Here is a 16,989-nt window from a genome sequence, read left to right on the forward strand (position 1 = left end):
GAAAAGTGCGATACAGAAGATGTTTTTTTTTTTTGAGAAAAAATATGAATTTTCGATGATTTTTTTTTATTATTAACCACTCCGTCGCTTTGTTTTATTTTTGATTTGCTCTAAGAGTGATATAGACCTAGTGAGTTCTGAGGTAATCAAATAGGAGTTGTTTCTTCAGTTATCGGAGATGAGCTTTCTATGAATGCTGAAGCTTGAGATTATAACAATTGTCCACGTAGCCGATAGTCACACTTTTTGAATGCTGGGTTTCTAAATTCAGTTATTTCTAAGATACTTGCAATAAACCGCTGTTTCCACAGCATTTATCTCAATTAAAAATAGTTCATGTAACTCGTTTCTTATCAAAAAATAAAAATTAATTGGTTTAATTAATAAACATGCTATGCCAACAGACTTAATAATACAATAGATGGCTCTTCTTCCGTTTAAACAAAACCACAATTGCAATACTTTAGCTCTTGAAGGCCTGTTACATTAAAAAAAAACAAGTTTTTTTTAACTGAAAGTAAGGAGCGACATTAAAACTTAAAACGAACAAAAATCATTCCGTATATGAAAGGGACTGTCCCCTCTTCAAAGCCTTGTTCTTTACGCTAAAGTTTAACTCTTTCTCTCAACTCTACTTTTTAAAATAGTAAAAAACTTTAGCCTAAAGAGCGGGGCTCCTCCCCGTAAAGTAATGTAGCTCCTTACTTTCAGTTAAAAAAAACTTGTTGTTTATTTAATTTCTGAACGTTTTTGAATTAATGCAGGTTTTGATTTTGGCTCACCGTACATGAATAATTGAACCGAAATTCGCATATTAACCTTATTTTTTTGGCTTTCATGCTATTGTGTGTATCTTTTTAATTTTAGCTGATGAAAAATTATAAAGCTATTGAGCTTTTTGGTAAAAATGATCTCTCCATAGAAACATGAAGAGTCTATAATAACTATTCTCACGAACATAACATCAAAGCAAAAAATTTGGGCATGGTTTTAAACTACGAACAGTTTATAAATCATGCACTTCAATTAAGTTAATACAGTCACTCTGAAAATTGCACTACAAATGTAAAAAACGTTTCCATGCTAAAACCTATGTATTTCACTGTGGTAAGACCCATTAAACTTTCAATTGGTCTGTCTGGAATTAGAGTATAACCCAAAATAGGTTTCAGGAAATTGCTATCCTGTGACAAAACTAAACAAAACCTAAAAGGTAAAAAATGGAACTTAAACTCAATAATGTATAATGTGAAAAGTTCTCTGGAAAAATAAACTGTACTTTCTATGTACATAATGGTCCTCATAGTTTGTAATTTGGTTCATTGAACCTACATAATAATTTCTACATTAATCTTATAGTTCCAAGTCAATTTGCCACAAGCGACACTTTGTAAAAAATCTAATCGTTGCTTAACAAAAAAAAACAGAACATACCCTGGGATACCGTAAACATCAATTCAGAACAAGATACCATGGCTTTACACACGTATATTTTTTTTTGAAAATCTCACAATCGAAAAATGGGGTCCAACAATCACACGTTCAGGCAATAATTAATATAAGGACTTACATTAATATTACTTTGTATCCGATTTTCATTAATCATTCCTGAGTCAATTTGCTAAGTTGCATTTACTGATGCAAACCTAAAACCAGTATGGCTTGGAAAACTATTTGAAGCACCCATTGTTTTTCCATTTATGGGCATGTGGTGAACTTGAACAAAATCATAATTTATAATGCTTAGAGAATTTAAAGAAATGTATTTTACCTTAGAAAAATCTAAAAATTAAATTCAAATCATTGGGATTTTATGCTCAAACTTATTGTAAAAAATGTTGAGTAATATCAAAATGAATGTTTTCTCTGGCAAAATCTGAACAGGTAAAGTGACTTATAAAAGCAGTTGCGGCTTGTGAACTTATTAGTAATTCAAGAGCCAAAAAATAATTAAGCGAAAATGGGAACAAAGATACAATTACCGCATTTCTGACCGAGAAATCGTTGCTACTTATGTAAAATCGCAAATTTATGAACCCAGGCTATGTCAGTGGCTTCACACTAGCTAAGTAGGCTTGTCATATTGGTTTACTTAAAGCTCATCAAATTTAAATTTGTTCCTGATTAGTCGCTTGTACTTAGCTGACAAATTATAAATCATTTCATGTTCTTACGTTTGGTGTGTTCTTACGTTCGGTGCTTTTTCGGTGTGTTATCGGCTTACTGATTTTAAAAGCGAAATAACCCGCTGTCACAATACTGCATCAGTGTTTGACTGATAGCCTAACTTTAGAAAAAAATATTGAAAGAAATAAACTACTTAACAACTGGAAAAGTAGATTCAAAAAATATATGTGAGTATTATACGCTATAGGATTTTCTTTATATGTATTGGTAAGATTGTAGGTGAGGAACTTTGCTATCTTAAGAAGTAGGCTAGGTGAATGGACCCAGAGCCTAAGTTCATCCCTGGGAAGAGCTTTTGAAGTAGTTCAGTAATGTAAACTGCCCCAAATTTAGCCAGACCTCTTATAGATTTGGAAAAACTGTGTTCCAAAAGAATTGAGGCTTTGAAGTATAAATCTAGGCTAGCCTACAAGGCTACAGACACACTAGGCCTAGGGTAACAAAAGAGAAACTGATTTTGGATAACTTTGTAAATTTCCAGTTAAGGGACTTCATGCTATGTTGGAAAGTAAGTAGAGTTAGTGAATAAAGCTCAAGAGTGAATCCAAGGCATAAATTTTGGTAGATATAGGCCTAGAATATTTTACATTATATAGATAAAACCAAGGTGAACACACCATGCAATATATACTTTTATAATAATCCCAAATATACTAATCACTGCTGACTCAATTCCCATCCCACCCCCTATTGGACAAAATTTAAGCTTGCAAAAATTGAATATAGGCCTAGCATATTCATTGTCAAACAGTTTGTGATAATAAACTGTAGTAAGGAGTGATCCAGCTCAATAGTAAACAAAACTCTAAAAAACAGAATTTTGATCCTAAAAGATATATCAAAAGAATCAAATTTTAATGCTGATTTCAAATATATAAGTTTCATCAAGTTTAGTCTTACCCATCAAAAGTTACAAGCCTGAGAAAATTTGCATTTTTTTAGAAAATAGGAGGAAACATCCCCTAAAAGTCATAAAATCTTAACAAAAATCACACCATCAGATTCAGCATATCAGAGAACCCTACTGTAGAAGTTTCAAGCTCCTATCTACAAAAATGTGGAATTTTGTATTTTTTGCAGAAGGCAGATCATGGATGCATGTTTATTTGTTTTTTCGTGTTTTTTTCCCAGGGGTGATTGTATTGACCCAGTTGTCCTAGAATGTTGCGAGAGGGCTCATTCTAATGGAAATGAAAAGTTCTAGTACCCTTTTTAAGTGACCAAAAAATTGGAGGGCACCTAGGCCCCCTCCCACGCTAATTATTTTCCCAAAGTCAATGGATCAAAATTCTGAGATAGCCATTTTATTCAGCATAGTTCAAAAACCTTATAACTATGTCTTTGGGGACAACTTACTCCCCCACAGTCCCCATGGGAGGGGCTATAATTTACAAACTTTGACCAGTGCTTACATATAGTAATGCTTATTGGGAAGTGTACAGACGTTTTCAGGGGGATTTTTTAGTTGGGGGAGGGATTGACAAGAGGGAGATATGTTGGGGGAAATTTCCATCAAGGAATTTGTCATGGGGGAAGAAAATTTGGGGGAATATTGTCATGGGGGAAGAGGGCTCATTCTAATGGAAATGAAAAGTTCTAGTACCCTTTTTAAGTGACCAAAAAAATTGGAGGGCACCTAGGCCCCCTCCCACGCTAATTATTTTCCCAAAGTCAATGGAGGGGGCATTTGACCAAAATTATGAGAAAGCCATTTAGCCAAAAAAAAATGTGCAAATTTCGTTTTAATTATTCCTCTGTGGAGAGCCAAAATCAAAACATGCATTGATTCAAAAACATTCTGAAATTAAATAAAAAAAAACAAGTTTTTTTTAACTGAAAGTAAGGAGCAACATTAAAACTTAAAACGGACAGAAATTACTTCATATATGAAAGGGGCTGCTTCCTCATCAATGCCCCGCTGTTTACACTAAAGTTTTTTACTGTTTTAAAAAGAAAAATTGAGAGAAAGAGTCAAACTTTAGCATAAAGAGCAGGGCGTTGACCCTTTCATATACAAAGTAATATTTACAATAGAGTGACTTTTGTATTTTTGGTGCTTGTTTAGCACAGCCTGTGTTGACAGTGTCTATATAGGGTCAATGTTCCTATTACCTGAACAATTATTTTGGGTCATGAAACTATTGTTAATAGATGCATTTTGACTTTTTGAACATCTTTTCTCTCTTACAAAACTACCGCAAACTCACCATTGTGGAGTTATTATATATTTGCATATTAGGGGGTGGGAGCAGGTAAAGCATGGCATATATTAGATACAGCAATGGTTAGTTCATGTATTTAATATATGCTATGCTTTACCCCCACCCCCCTAATGTGCAAATATATAGCCCAAATTTATTTCTAAACTATTACAGATTTGTGATTCCAAATATCTGATCAACAAAAACAGAAATGATTGCAATTCTATATGTATAAATACAAGAATATTTGGGCTGGAATAACTCCATAATGGTGAGTTTGCAGTAGTTTTGCAAGAGAGAAAAGATGTTCCAAAAGTCAAAATGCATCTATTAACAATAGTTTCATGACCCAAGACAATTGTTCAGTTAATAGGAACATTGACCCTATATAGGCTGTGTTGTTTAGCATCATAGAAACAGAAAACAGCATTGCCTAATTTGTAAAATAATAAAATGGCATAATTATAAGACTTATAAACATGGATACCCAAGGGGCAGGGGGCTTACCTGGTCTAATTGGCACTTCCAATGCTGTATAATTGAGATTTCAAAACAAAAATATAAATGTATAAGGCAGTGTCACTCAGCCCCCCCCCCCCCCATATAGTGACCCATGTTTTGTAGATCTAAGTTTATTGATAGAGTAAGGTAGTTGAACAGCTAATCACAACTTCAACAGCTAAATAATTGTAAAATATCTATCATGCCACCTAAAAATTTGATAGTCTAACTGTTGAATCAGTTTAAATTTTCTAAATATTTTATCCATTGGTATCAGTGTTCAGTTGGGCCTGTTGATAAGGAAAGATGTTGAGAAAACAATTTTTACTTCATAATACACAGAAAAATTGAAAATAGTCATTCCTAAAAGCTTTTCACTTCATAGAAATTATGTCTTCAATGCCTCCATGAAAAAAATATTCCTCAAATTCCCCAAACTTGACAATTACTCAGAAAATGTTCCAGTTATCCTTATACTCCATGTGTCATGCGTTTTTTTCAACTTAAAACCCTGTAAATTGAAGCCACACTGGTGAAATTAAGAAATGAGAAAATGCATAGAAATGTATAATTTGGACTATATATTTGTGCATTTGAGGGCCTGGGGGTAAAGTAAAATGAGAGACTTTTAAAAATAATTAACTTCAATTTTTTTGCACATTATGAAGGAAGAATTATTTTCTGACTGACAAGAGATACTATTGACTCTGATTAATTTTACTTACAGTTACAGGAGCAGATAGACAGGGTCCCAGGTAGAAATATGGTGTTTTTACTAGGAGATTTGAATGCCCAGATTGTTAGAAATAGGGATAGATGGTAACCTAGCCTAGGCAAATTTGCTGTTGGAAAAGTAAAAAGTAATGGGAATAGACTTTTGTAATTTTGTAGGTATAACAATCAACTTATAACCAATATGTTGTTTGGTCATGAAATGGCCCATAAGTTTTTATGGTATTCATATGATGGTAAGAGCTGTTATTGATGTTAAAAGCAAAGATCACCATCTAGTAGTGTCTAGGGTTAATTTAACGCTGAAATTTTGGAAAGGTAACTACCTTCTGGGTAGTTATGATGTTGGTAGATTCCTGAATGAAAATTTGAGAGAAACTTTCCAGGAACAGCTGAATATTAAACTTGGGAGTTTAAAAGTTGACAATGTGGAAGATGGTTTAGAATAATTTTAGAAAAACCATTTTGTGAAATTATTGGTGGTGTCTTAAGGAAGGAAGTTATGACTGAAGCTAGAAATATTAGTGAAAAAGCATAATATTTACTAGAGAGGAGAAGGGGCTTGTACAAGACTTATCTGAGTGAGGGATCATATGAAAACAAAAGAAATGTAAAGAAAGTGGAGAAAGCATTAAAATATGTACTAAGGAGGTGTGAAGTGATGGCCATGGATAAAACTGCTGGGGATCTGGAAGATACTGCTAGTTGGCATAATAGTAAAATATTGCACAGGCAGGTTAACAAATAAAGAGGGAGTAGTCAATCTGGACTTGTCCATGTTAAAGATAGGAATGGGGCCACAATTAGTGATAAGGAAAGGGTTAAAGAGAGATGAAAGAACATTTTGAGAATGTACTAAACCAAGATAGGGTTGCAGGAAAAGATATAGAGGAACATGAAAAAGTTTGATACCTTGGATGTGAAGAAAGAATTGTTTTGTGAGGAAGAATTAGCAACAGTAAAAAAAGGATTAAACAATAATAAGGCTCCAGGTGGCTGATAGTGTTGTAAATGAGTTTCTTAGATAGGCCTATGGTGGCTCTGATGTTAGAAATAAGTTACTAAAGATTATGAATATGATTTTTGAAAAGGTGATAAGAGTGAGTGTGGTAATTATCAAGGCATTTGTCTGGTCTCTCTTGGTAGCAAATTACTTAGTAGTATGATACTTTTTAGATACTAAGTGATGCTGTAGACACAGTTTTAAGAGAAGAACAGTGCAGTTTTAGAAAAGGTATAGGATGTGTTGACCAAATTTTCATGCCTAGGTTAATAATTGAGAATGCCTGAGTTGTCAAACACATTTTGTCTTCAGTTTTATTGAATATGAGCAATTGTTTGATTCTGTTGATGGAAGAGGTTTAGCAAAGGTCCTATGCTTGTATGGTACAGTAGACAAATACATTAAAGTGATTTGTGCTATGTAAGAGAATAACACTGCTGCAGTTAAGTTAGGAAATGAGTTTAGCAGCTGTTTTTTTTTTTTTATTAAATCTGTAGTTTTATTATTGACTAGTCCACGGCAACTAGAAGCAAATGTATTGAGACATTCAATATATCAATGAGGTGTGAATATACTCAGTGCTATTGTGAGGTAGTCTACTGCAATGTGAAATGATTAGTTCAATCAATGTAACTAATTGATCTGGGCAATGTAGTTTAAATTGGGTCAATATTATTAAAAGATGGTCCATGAGGTTTTGCATTATTTTTTTTTTTAATAAATGTAGTCAGTATTGTAATTTCGTCAAATTTCCGGGGGTGGGGGAAGTTGGAGCAAATTTTGCCAAATCAAGTGAAAATGACTATGAAAAATGAGCTGTATAGTACCATAAAGGCAAATATATACTAAAGAAAACTGACCCGTTTCTCTTGATGCTTGAATTATGCAGGCTTATCCTAATTTTGACAAGATTTGAAGAAACTGAATTTCAGCTGGGGAGTGGGCAAATGGTGGTCTGGGGGGACTTGGGTTTGGAGGGGGTAGTTGTGTTCTATCCCCTTTATATGGATTATTTTGATTGACTTTGTCATTAGGAGCACTGGAAAGGCAATAGGAGACCAGAGAATCAAATGGGGAGGAAAAACTATCCTGGACTTAGATTATGATGATGATTTAAGCATCTTAGATGAAAGTGTGAGCAAAATTAATGAACTTTTAGAGCTTTTGCAAGTTTAGGGTTCTAGAATAGGTTTGAAAATTAATGTTGAGAAGACTAAGTCACTAAGACTAGGAATAAGTGAAGATGCAAATGTAACATTGGATAACAAAAAGATTGATCAGGCTGGCCACTTCACTTACCTTGGTAGTATTATTAGTAAAGACAGTGGGAGCAGTGAAGATGTTAGAAGTAGACTAGCCAAGGCTTGGGGTGTTTTTTTTTCATAGTTAAAAAAAGTTTGGAAGAATAGGAAGATAGTCTGCAAAACAAGATTAGAATGTTGGAAGCTACAGTGATGACAGTAGTTAAATATGACTCTGAAGTAGGGGCACTCCAAAAAGCAGATGAAGATTTGCTAGATGTTTTCCAGAGAAATTGTCTGCTGATTGTTCTGGTATTTGTCTGACTGACAATACTTCAAACAGTAGGCTGTATGAAAAATTAATTCAATCCTGCTTTCTAGGGCTATAATGAAAGAAATGTTGATTTGGCTAGGGCACATTCTGCAGATGAAGGATTGCAGAAAATTGTCCTTTTTGGCCAACCATCTAGGGCTGAACTGACTGCAGGTTGTCCTCATATGGGGTGGGAAGATGTCATAAAGAAAGATTTAAAGCAAATGGGAACTTCCTGGGATGGCGTAAAGAGGGAGGCTTTAAGTAGATTGGGATGGCGGAGGAGCATGCTTAGGTGTGTTGGCCTCAGGGGACTTGGAGCTATGGTGAGTCGTTAGTAGTTGCATGTTTGTTCATGATAAGCACTATCCAATTGTTGAGGGCCTAACTCTAGGCTTATAATCCAGATAAAGCCATGCCTTGGGTATTTTTTCGAAGTAATTATTTATTTTTGAATGATACTTTTTTACCCACACACTTAAACATATTTTAGTTGACATAAAACAAGGAATCAGGCATCACTTTCATGGATTTTATTTGTTAAAAAAAAAAAAAAAACGGAGTAAGCCATAGTCTTGTCTCATTACAAATTAACAGTAAATAAAACAATAAGCAACAATAGAGAAGAACTGAACCCTTGGTCATTGACTGACACCACAATTAAATGATAAACTCCTTAGGCTAAACTCATTACAAAAATATCCAGACACACCATAATGCACAAAGAGACACACTCATTAAACTCTTTTTAGGGGCAGTAAGTAAAACAAATCATACAAATGCCATAAATATTATGGTTCTATGTACTGTCCATCATAAAAAGAGGTTCCAATCAAATCTATCCCTTATTAATTACAAAGATGGTAGACTCAAACATCTTAGTCTATGCTCATAAGGCAAGCACTTCAAATAAGGAACAAATTTTGATACCCATTTTTGTACTTTTTCAATAAGCAGCGAATTAGATTTTCGTGTTGGATACCACACAGATGTGCAGTATTCAACTATTGGTCATGTCATTGTCTTGTACAGCATAGTAAAGCTTTGCTGGTTAAACCTTCGTTTGACAGCAAACTGTAATTAGCTTTATCTGATATAGCTAATACTTGTTTTTCAAACCACAATTGACCATCAAAAACAATACCAAGGTCCTTAATGAAGTCAAAAAAACATATTTTGTCTTCACCTATAGAATAGTGGTATGCTACTGCATTCACTAGATAATTCATCACATAGCATTTTCCCTCATTAAAACTCGTTGGATTTAAATTGCACCAATTAACCAACACATTTAAATTATCCTGTAGAAGAGCCACATCATCTGGGGAAGATATGCTCCTGTAAAGTTTTATATCCTCTTTAAACATTTTGGTTTTACTTTGTTGAATTATCTGTGGCAAATTGTTTATAAATATACAAAACAGAACTGATCCTAAGTAACTACCCCGAGGGACTCCACTCAGAACTCTATACTGGTTAGATAAGACTTTGCCAGCCTTAACATTCTATGACCCATCTGTTAGGTAATCTGTTATCCAAATCAGAGGTCTCGATCCAATGTCAAATGCCTTAAAAAAATCAACATAAAAACAATCAAAATTTTGACCTAAGTTGACTATTATTTGAAAATCGTTAATTACTGACATTAACTGAGTATTACAAGGCCTGTTTTTCCTAAAACCATGGTGTGCTTTATGCCACTGGTTTTTTTTTCAAAATAATTTTGGACCTGATCAACAGTTACTTTTTCCATAATCATAGAAAAAATTGAAGTGTTTGAAATAGGTCAATAATTACTGAAATCTTTATTTAAGGACTCAAAGTGGAATTTACCCTCAAAGAAATTAGTAGATTTATAAATAGCATAAAAAATGTGTCAAGTGATGTGAAAATTTTATCAACCTACTATTATATTGAATTAAAATCAAGTAGTTGTGGGCACCAAGCCATGACTAATTTTAGAAAAAGCCAAGACAGATAGTCCGATTGAGTAAGAGGCAAATCTAGCATAAGCCCTTATTAGGATAGCATAAAAATGATGTCAGTTCATTTGTTAATAGATAAATCTAGCTATCAAAATAGATGATATGTCTATATCTATTTAGGATTTGGCAAATAAACATTTGACCTTAATTTTGGGCTTTCAGTCTCTTTTGCATTAGCTCTAGCTATTGAAAATGCAATTCCCATTATTTCAGCAGGATTATATGCCATATCAAGGCCTTTTCCCAATCCTAAGAAATAGGTTTGTAAATCTTTAAACCTTATAAATCAGGACTGAGGACCGAGGCTCAAAACACTCCTTTTATCTCAAATAAGCATTCTATCTCTCGGAGTTTTGCTTTTATAACACAGAGGTTATAAGAGGTAATTAAAGATCAGCATCCTTTAGAGGGGGAAAGGGATTGATATAGGTACTTCAAATACCCTCCCAGGGGATCATTGACGCTCTAGATCCATCCATACGTATTTCATTCACATGACCCAACTATTTTTGGAGATAGACAGAAGCCCTTAATTGAGAATTTTAACAGATTTTTTGTTAAGAAAATGAACCTTCCATAAATATACCTAGGTACAGCACAAATGAAGCCCAAGGAAAGGATTTTGAGCCTCACACTATTGAAATTTTGGCTAATTTTCTAGCTAAAATATGAACCTCAGCACGGTTTCCAATCGGACTAATTGATGCCATCACATATTTCATTTGAAACCCTAAAATTGGCTTCAAATGTTTTTTGATAATAAAACTTAAACAGTATGTACTGTTCAATTCCCTATTCAATACTTTTTTCAACAATAATAATCACTTCTGTCACAATTGCACTCTAGTATATTTTTCATTGATTTTGGTTTTAGTCCACTTTCCTTTCTCTATATATTTGAAAACAAAATTCCGATGATTTTAAGCCATATTCATTGGTGTCAGTTCACAAATATGTATGGGAAGGGGATGTATTTTCAATATCTTATTCAAGACTATGGTTTAATGAGTAGACCACAGAGAAAGGAATTTTTCAAAATATACTTTAAGATATGATATACAATTTCAAAAAATGACTATCACAAGCCATGAAAAACCGAATTCGCATTTTGGAGTCATAAAACCATAAAAAAAAATCATAAAAATAGCGCAACAGCTAAAAAACTGGCTAAACAATGTCAAAAACAACAAAATCAGAAAGGCAAAGTCATTCATTAGTAAAAAAAAAATTAAGTAGCAAAATATCAGAAAGTTAAAAAGGTAAAAACTAAAACAAAACAAAAAAGAGTGAGATAAAGTTAGCGTTGAAAAGGTTTAAAAGAGAACATATAAACAAAGGGGAGGGAACAAAAGAATCAAACGAACATAAAACTTGGGTATAACCTGTACCAAAAAAAAAGGAAAACTAGAGGTGTATTTTTATCAGTAATGAAGTGGACAAAGGTTTTTTAATACCTGAAGGTTAAGCAACAGATGGAGGGCAAGATAGGAACAGGTTCAGACACAGTACATGGCAGGCGTGTCTGGATGGGGATTGTCTTTTGGGGAAAATGTTTTCTGTACAAAGGTTTATTATTGCATTTTTTTGCAAAACGGAGGCACAAAGTTCCTCTCCTGTGCTCAAGAGTTTCCAGCTTCGTCTTTTTTAGAAGGAGCAAGTATGGTACCTTAGCTTCTTTAAAAATTATTGTCAGGGCTCTTTTTTGAATGGATTCAATTTTTTTCTGATTCATCACTGGTGATGCCAGGATGCCAAACTGGACAAGCATATTCAAGATGTGGGCGGACTAAGGAAGTATAGATCCATAAAGAATGGGATGGAGGGATGCTAAATTTATTCAAGAGCTTAAGGAGAGACATGGACACGTTTGGTGTATGGGCAATATCTTTAACGTGGATATCCCTCTTTAAATTAGAGGAAATTGTAACCCCAAGTAATTTAAAGGAAGACACAGAAATATCTGGGGGGATAGGAGTGAGGTTTTAAGGAAACATATTGGCATTATCATGGATTTAGAGGGGTTTACTCTCATGTCCAAGACTGCAGCGTCATCTGCAATATCATTGAGGATACTCATAGGGCTACTTACTAAGTTTCAGTAAAAGGTTTTAACAATCATTAGGTTATCCAAAAATTTTCTTCTCTCGGGAAATTCCTTAGCAATGTTATTTATCATAACAGAAAAAAAAGAAGGGGTCCTAGGAGAGTACCTTAAGGTGCTCCATTGTGGACAGGGAGGGGACTGGAATAATGATTCTAATATTTGACAACCTGTGATCTATTTGATAAAAAGGAGGCAACCAATTTAACCAGGAAAGGATCAATATTGAAATCAGTTTCTTTGGTACCATCCCCTCCCCTCCAGTTGATGCCAACAGCCCTGGTGTTTTTTTTTTTTTTTAAATTTAGAACACTTTTTTCCAAACTTTTTACAATATTATAAGTTCAGACTAGGCACAATTATGAGGCTCAAATACTTTCTTTTGGTGTCATTTGCTCTGTAGAACTATTTTTGAGTCAGACAAAGTCTATCGAGGCTCATCAAAAGTCGGTGCCCTTTGGAGATTCAGAGGGTAGAGCTAAATTCTTCAAAAGAGTGTCTCAGGGTGTAATCTAGGCTCTGGACCTGTCCCTGCGAGTTTCATTCACTTTACTCTTATCACTTTCAAATATAGCAAACCAACTTATCTAAAATGTTAGTGAGAGTAAATATAACTGCTATTGCAAATCTTATGACACGAATTTGGCATATATCCTGGACATGGTTTTATGACATTGAGTAACCACAGACATTCTTAAATTATTATTTTTTTTAATTGTGCCATTTTCATATTTATCAATAGCTCAAAAAGCTCAAGTTCTTATTAAACCTTTGAGGCCTCTAATTTGGTAAAAATTTCTGAATGAGTTAAGGCTATCTAATGTTCCAAAATTTTACAAATTGCTGAAAGTTTTTTGGTTGTTTTTGAAATGCCTGGTAGTGCTTGTGTAGTTTTTTCTTTTACGTATTCGCAGTTTTTTCGTAGGGAGGAAGACACACTGTTAAATTTACCCTTCAGTCCCAGTTTTAAACAGTACCTTGCTAAATCCTTGAAGTTTTGTTTATCGTCTAATTCTATGTCCAAGAATTAAGGTGGTTAGGGGGGGTTAGATGTAAAGACTAGGATTCAATTGTCATAGTAGCAACTAATATGCTTCAAAAGTTTGTTGAATTTGTAAATTGTTCTACTCAAATCATTCCATTTATGTTTTCAAAATTTATAGTCAAAGAAGAATAGACTTGAACCAAAATTGAGGGAATTTTTTTCCTAATTAAGGCAAGTCTTCTTTCTCCTGTTTTCATTAACTTACTTAATTTGCACTTTGGAACAAATTAAGATCCATCTTGATATGATAATTGTTCTATACTTAATGATGTGAATGATTAACCATCAAATGCATCCCACTGGTACTTCCAGGGAACAGCATTCCATTTGACATCTAATAAGTTCTTGAAAACTTCATCATCGAGTGATGAGACTGTTGTATTTGAGAGACAGTTCCAGTGGTTTACTACATGGTAGAAGAAAAACTCTTGTCAGTGTCGAGTTTTGACAGATGGCTTGAACAGCTTCTTTGAATTTTCCCTCCTGTCAATGCCATTATTTTTGGAAACTGATAAATGAATGGGGGGGGGGGTCTTATGAAGTAAGCTTATATGTCATAAGCATATCAGGTCTTAGTCAGTGGTAAACCAGTGTAGATAATTTTGGTTCCTTCAAACGTTCATCATAAGGCTTGTCTCTCATCTTAGATACTGCCTTCCCTGTATCCCGGTGATGCTCTGCAAATTCCAAAATCAAGCTCTGGCCTGACAAGGGCCTTGTACAACCTCACAAAAACAGAGGGAGAGCTACTGGATATAGTTTTTTTTTTTTAAAGTGCTGGGACAGAGTTTGCATGAGACACAGTCTTCTTGCAGTTTAAATGGAATTTGCACTGGCTGTCAACAACAATTGCAAGATCCCTTTCTCCATCCACATTTTGCAGCTCTTGGATGTTATTTACAGCTGGATTGGCCATAGTATACTTGAAACCTGGGTTGGACTTGCCAAAATGAATAACGCCACATTTGTCAATATTAAAGCTCATGTGCCATGTTGTTGCCCAGTTTTGAATATGATCAAGGCCTGCTTGTAATGACTCATGGTTAACTGCACCAAACAACTTTGACTTGTCAGCATAGAGAGTTAGATGACTTGTAGTTAATTGAAAAATATGATTTATATAGATATTGAAAAGGGTAGGTCCTAAGACACTACCCTGTGGGACACCACTGGTGACTTACACATCTTTCAGAGAGGATTGATTCTCCTTCATTAGTAAAAAGCCTCACTCTCTACGTTTGATATGTAAGAAAAGCATTGTAATATTTTTAGAAATTGGCATAGGGATGCAATGTGGAATGCCGTTAATCAGGAAGCAAATTTGGATACTCAATGAATAAAAATTTTCAAAATTTAAAGAAGTATGAGTTTTTTTTATTATGGCTTTTAGTTCAGAAGAAGACGTAAATTCTACTCCTATGCTAGTGGGGCCCCAAGAAAAGTTTCGTGAGCCTCTCACCTTTGCTAAGTTCTTATTTAAAATATTTAAAAAATTTGGTAAAGATGTATCTTAAGGCTATAGAAAGAATCTCAATTTGGCAGAAAAAAAAAAACAATCAAATTGTACTAGTTGTTTTTTCTTAGCCAAGAGTCAAAGGAAAGAAGAATCAACCCAAAATTTGTTCAAAAAAAGTGTTTTACCAAAGTTAAGATAGGTAGACTAATATAGACCTATCTTCTGTACAGCTTTATAAGATGTACATATAGAAGCCAAAGAATAGGCTACCTTACCAAGGCTTAATTTAGACTCTAGATTTGCTCCTGGAATTTTTGTTTCCCTAAATCAAAAGGAGTAATCTATGGCTTTCCAGACAGACCTTTAATTTATGGGATCAGCTGAAATATCAGTTTGAGAATATCTTTGGAAGTTTCATATACTTAGCTCAACAATTTTTTTTTGTAAAATCAAAGAAATGTTTTCCAGACCTATCAGACTTTCTAAAATAACAAAAAGGTCCATTATCTAGAATTTTACCTATTAACTTTCATTACCTAGTTAAAATAGTTTGAAGTTGTAATTCAAACTATGCTGTATAGGAGGATAAATCTAGCTGGGGATATTTGATTTTGACCATAGGTGCATAAACATTGATGTTGCTATATCACTCCATTCATAAAGATATTATTAACGCTTAGGTTTAGCTTTCACTAATTTAAGCCAGTTAGGTCTTTTTTATAGAATGTTTCAGCCAATCTTAAAATCTGATTGGCTCAAATCAGTGCTATCTGTATGTCGGTAATAGTAAACATCATTGTCAGTTGGCCATGACAGGGATTATTAAAATTGATGCTATTTTAAGGCTCCAGGAAAAAAAAAGTCACTTCGCTTGGCAATGCCCATCAATCTTTGAAAACTGCTTAATTTCCCGTTAGGTTGAATTTTGCCAACAACTACAAATCTACTATCCCAAATGACCAAAGTCTCTCCTTCGTCATGAAATAGAGCCTCTTTCAAGATAATTTAATCTGTTCCTGTTTTGGTTGGGTCAAAAAGGCGAGATGCTTGCATTCTTCTAAAAGGCTGGTATTGCAAGAGAAGAGGAGAGTGGTTCTGAGGGGGGCGAGGGACTAGTTTTAATCCAATACAGATTGACATCCATGCATTATTCCAGTTCAAAAAGGTCAGCATTTCTGCTAAAACACTGGCGGAGAGAGCACGAGGAGGGTGTGTTCAAGGGGCCATGGATACTTTTTGTGTTTCAGATCATACAGATTGAAAATTTTTGCATGTTTTCAATTTAAGCAGGGTGTGGCACCCTTATTTTTCTGCTAAAAGCTGGAGATTGGAGAGACAGGGAGCGTTTGAGGGTTTACAGGTCCATTATAGTCCTTCATTCATACAGTTTAAAATTGTGTGCACTATTCTGATCAAACAGAGTACTATATGCTTTCGCTTCTACAGGAAATCTTGCAACAGGAAAGGCATAATATGTTGCATGGGAAATGTGTCCATTTTATCCTTCCATTGATATGAATTATAATTCTTCATGATGCTGCTGAAAAAGGACAACTTGCCCTCCATCTCTACAAAATGAATGGCAGGAAAAGGTGGCATTTGAGTATATATGGCCCTAAAGTTTGCCTCGAATTACACTGATTTTAAAATCCTTTTATGATTCTGACATACTAGAAAGATGGCATACCGTTTTTATATTTGAAAGCGGGTGGAGGAGTGAGAGGGTTTTTGGTAGGGCATGGCCCAGACTTGGTTCGTTCAGTCAAGCACTTAGAAAGTCCCTTCATGATATTGTTAAAACAAAGTGTAACACATATACCTTTTTGCTAGCTGGAGCAGGACAGCACTGAAAGGCCCCTTGTCTACTTCTGTTTGCCAATTATTTGAATTGAACATTCTTGTTTAATTTTGTTAAACAAAGGCCAACGTGTCAATATTTCTCTCAAGAAATCTGTAATTGGATGGACAAGGGCACAGCTTATGCTTTCAGTAATAGAGGTTGATAGTTCTTATATGATTCTGCTTCAAACGAGGTGCAACTCTATCTTTCTGAAAAGACAAGGAAACAGTTTGGAGGGAGCAAGGGGAAGAGGTATTGGAGGGCCCGTGGGCCCACTTTGTGGTTTCTGATTATAATGACTGAAAATTCTTACATTATATTGATTCAAGCAAGGTGCAGCGTTCCTATCGATAATTTTTGCATGATTTTACTTCAAACAAGATG

The 16,989-nt window shown here is 34.5% G+C and overlaps 1 protein-coding gene across 1 annotated transcript in view; it reads left to right on the forward strand.

Annotated features, from left to right (window-relative positions):
- Positions 1-2,246: 2,246 nt before the first annotated feature.
- The window catches only part of LOC136024829 (uncharacterized), a 74,377-nt gene continuing 59,634 nt past the window's right edge, over positions 2,247-16,989 (forward strand). The window contains exon 1 of the mRNA XM_065700312.1: positions 2,247-2,354. Within this exon, the coding sequence (XP_065556384.1) occupies positions 2,353-2,354 (2 nt within the window). The 5' untranslated portion in view covers positions 2,247-2,352. The remainder of the gene's footprint in view (positions 2,355-16,989) is intronic.

Source organism: Artemia franciscana, chromosome 3 (assembly GCF_032884065.1).
Source record: "Artemia franciscana chromosome 3, ASM3288406v1, whole genome shotgun sequence".
NCBI classification, from domain to species: Eukaryota; Metazoa; Arthropoda; class Branchiopoda; order Anostraca; family Artemiidae; genus Artemia; species Artemia franciscana.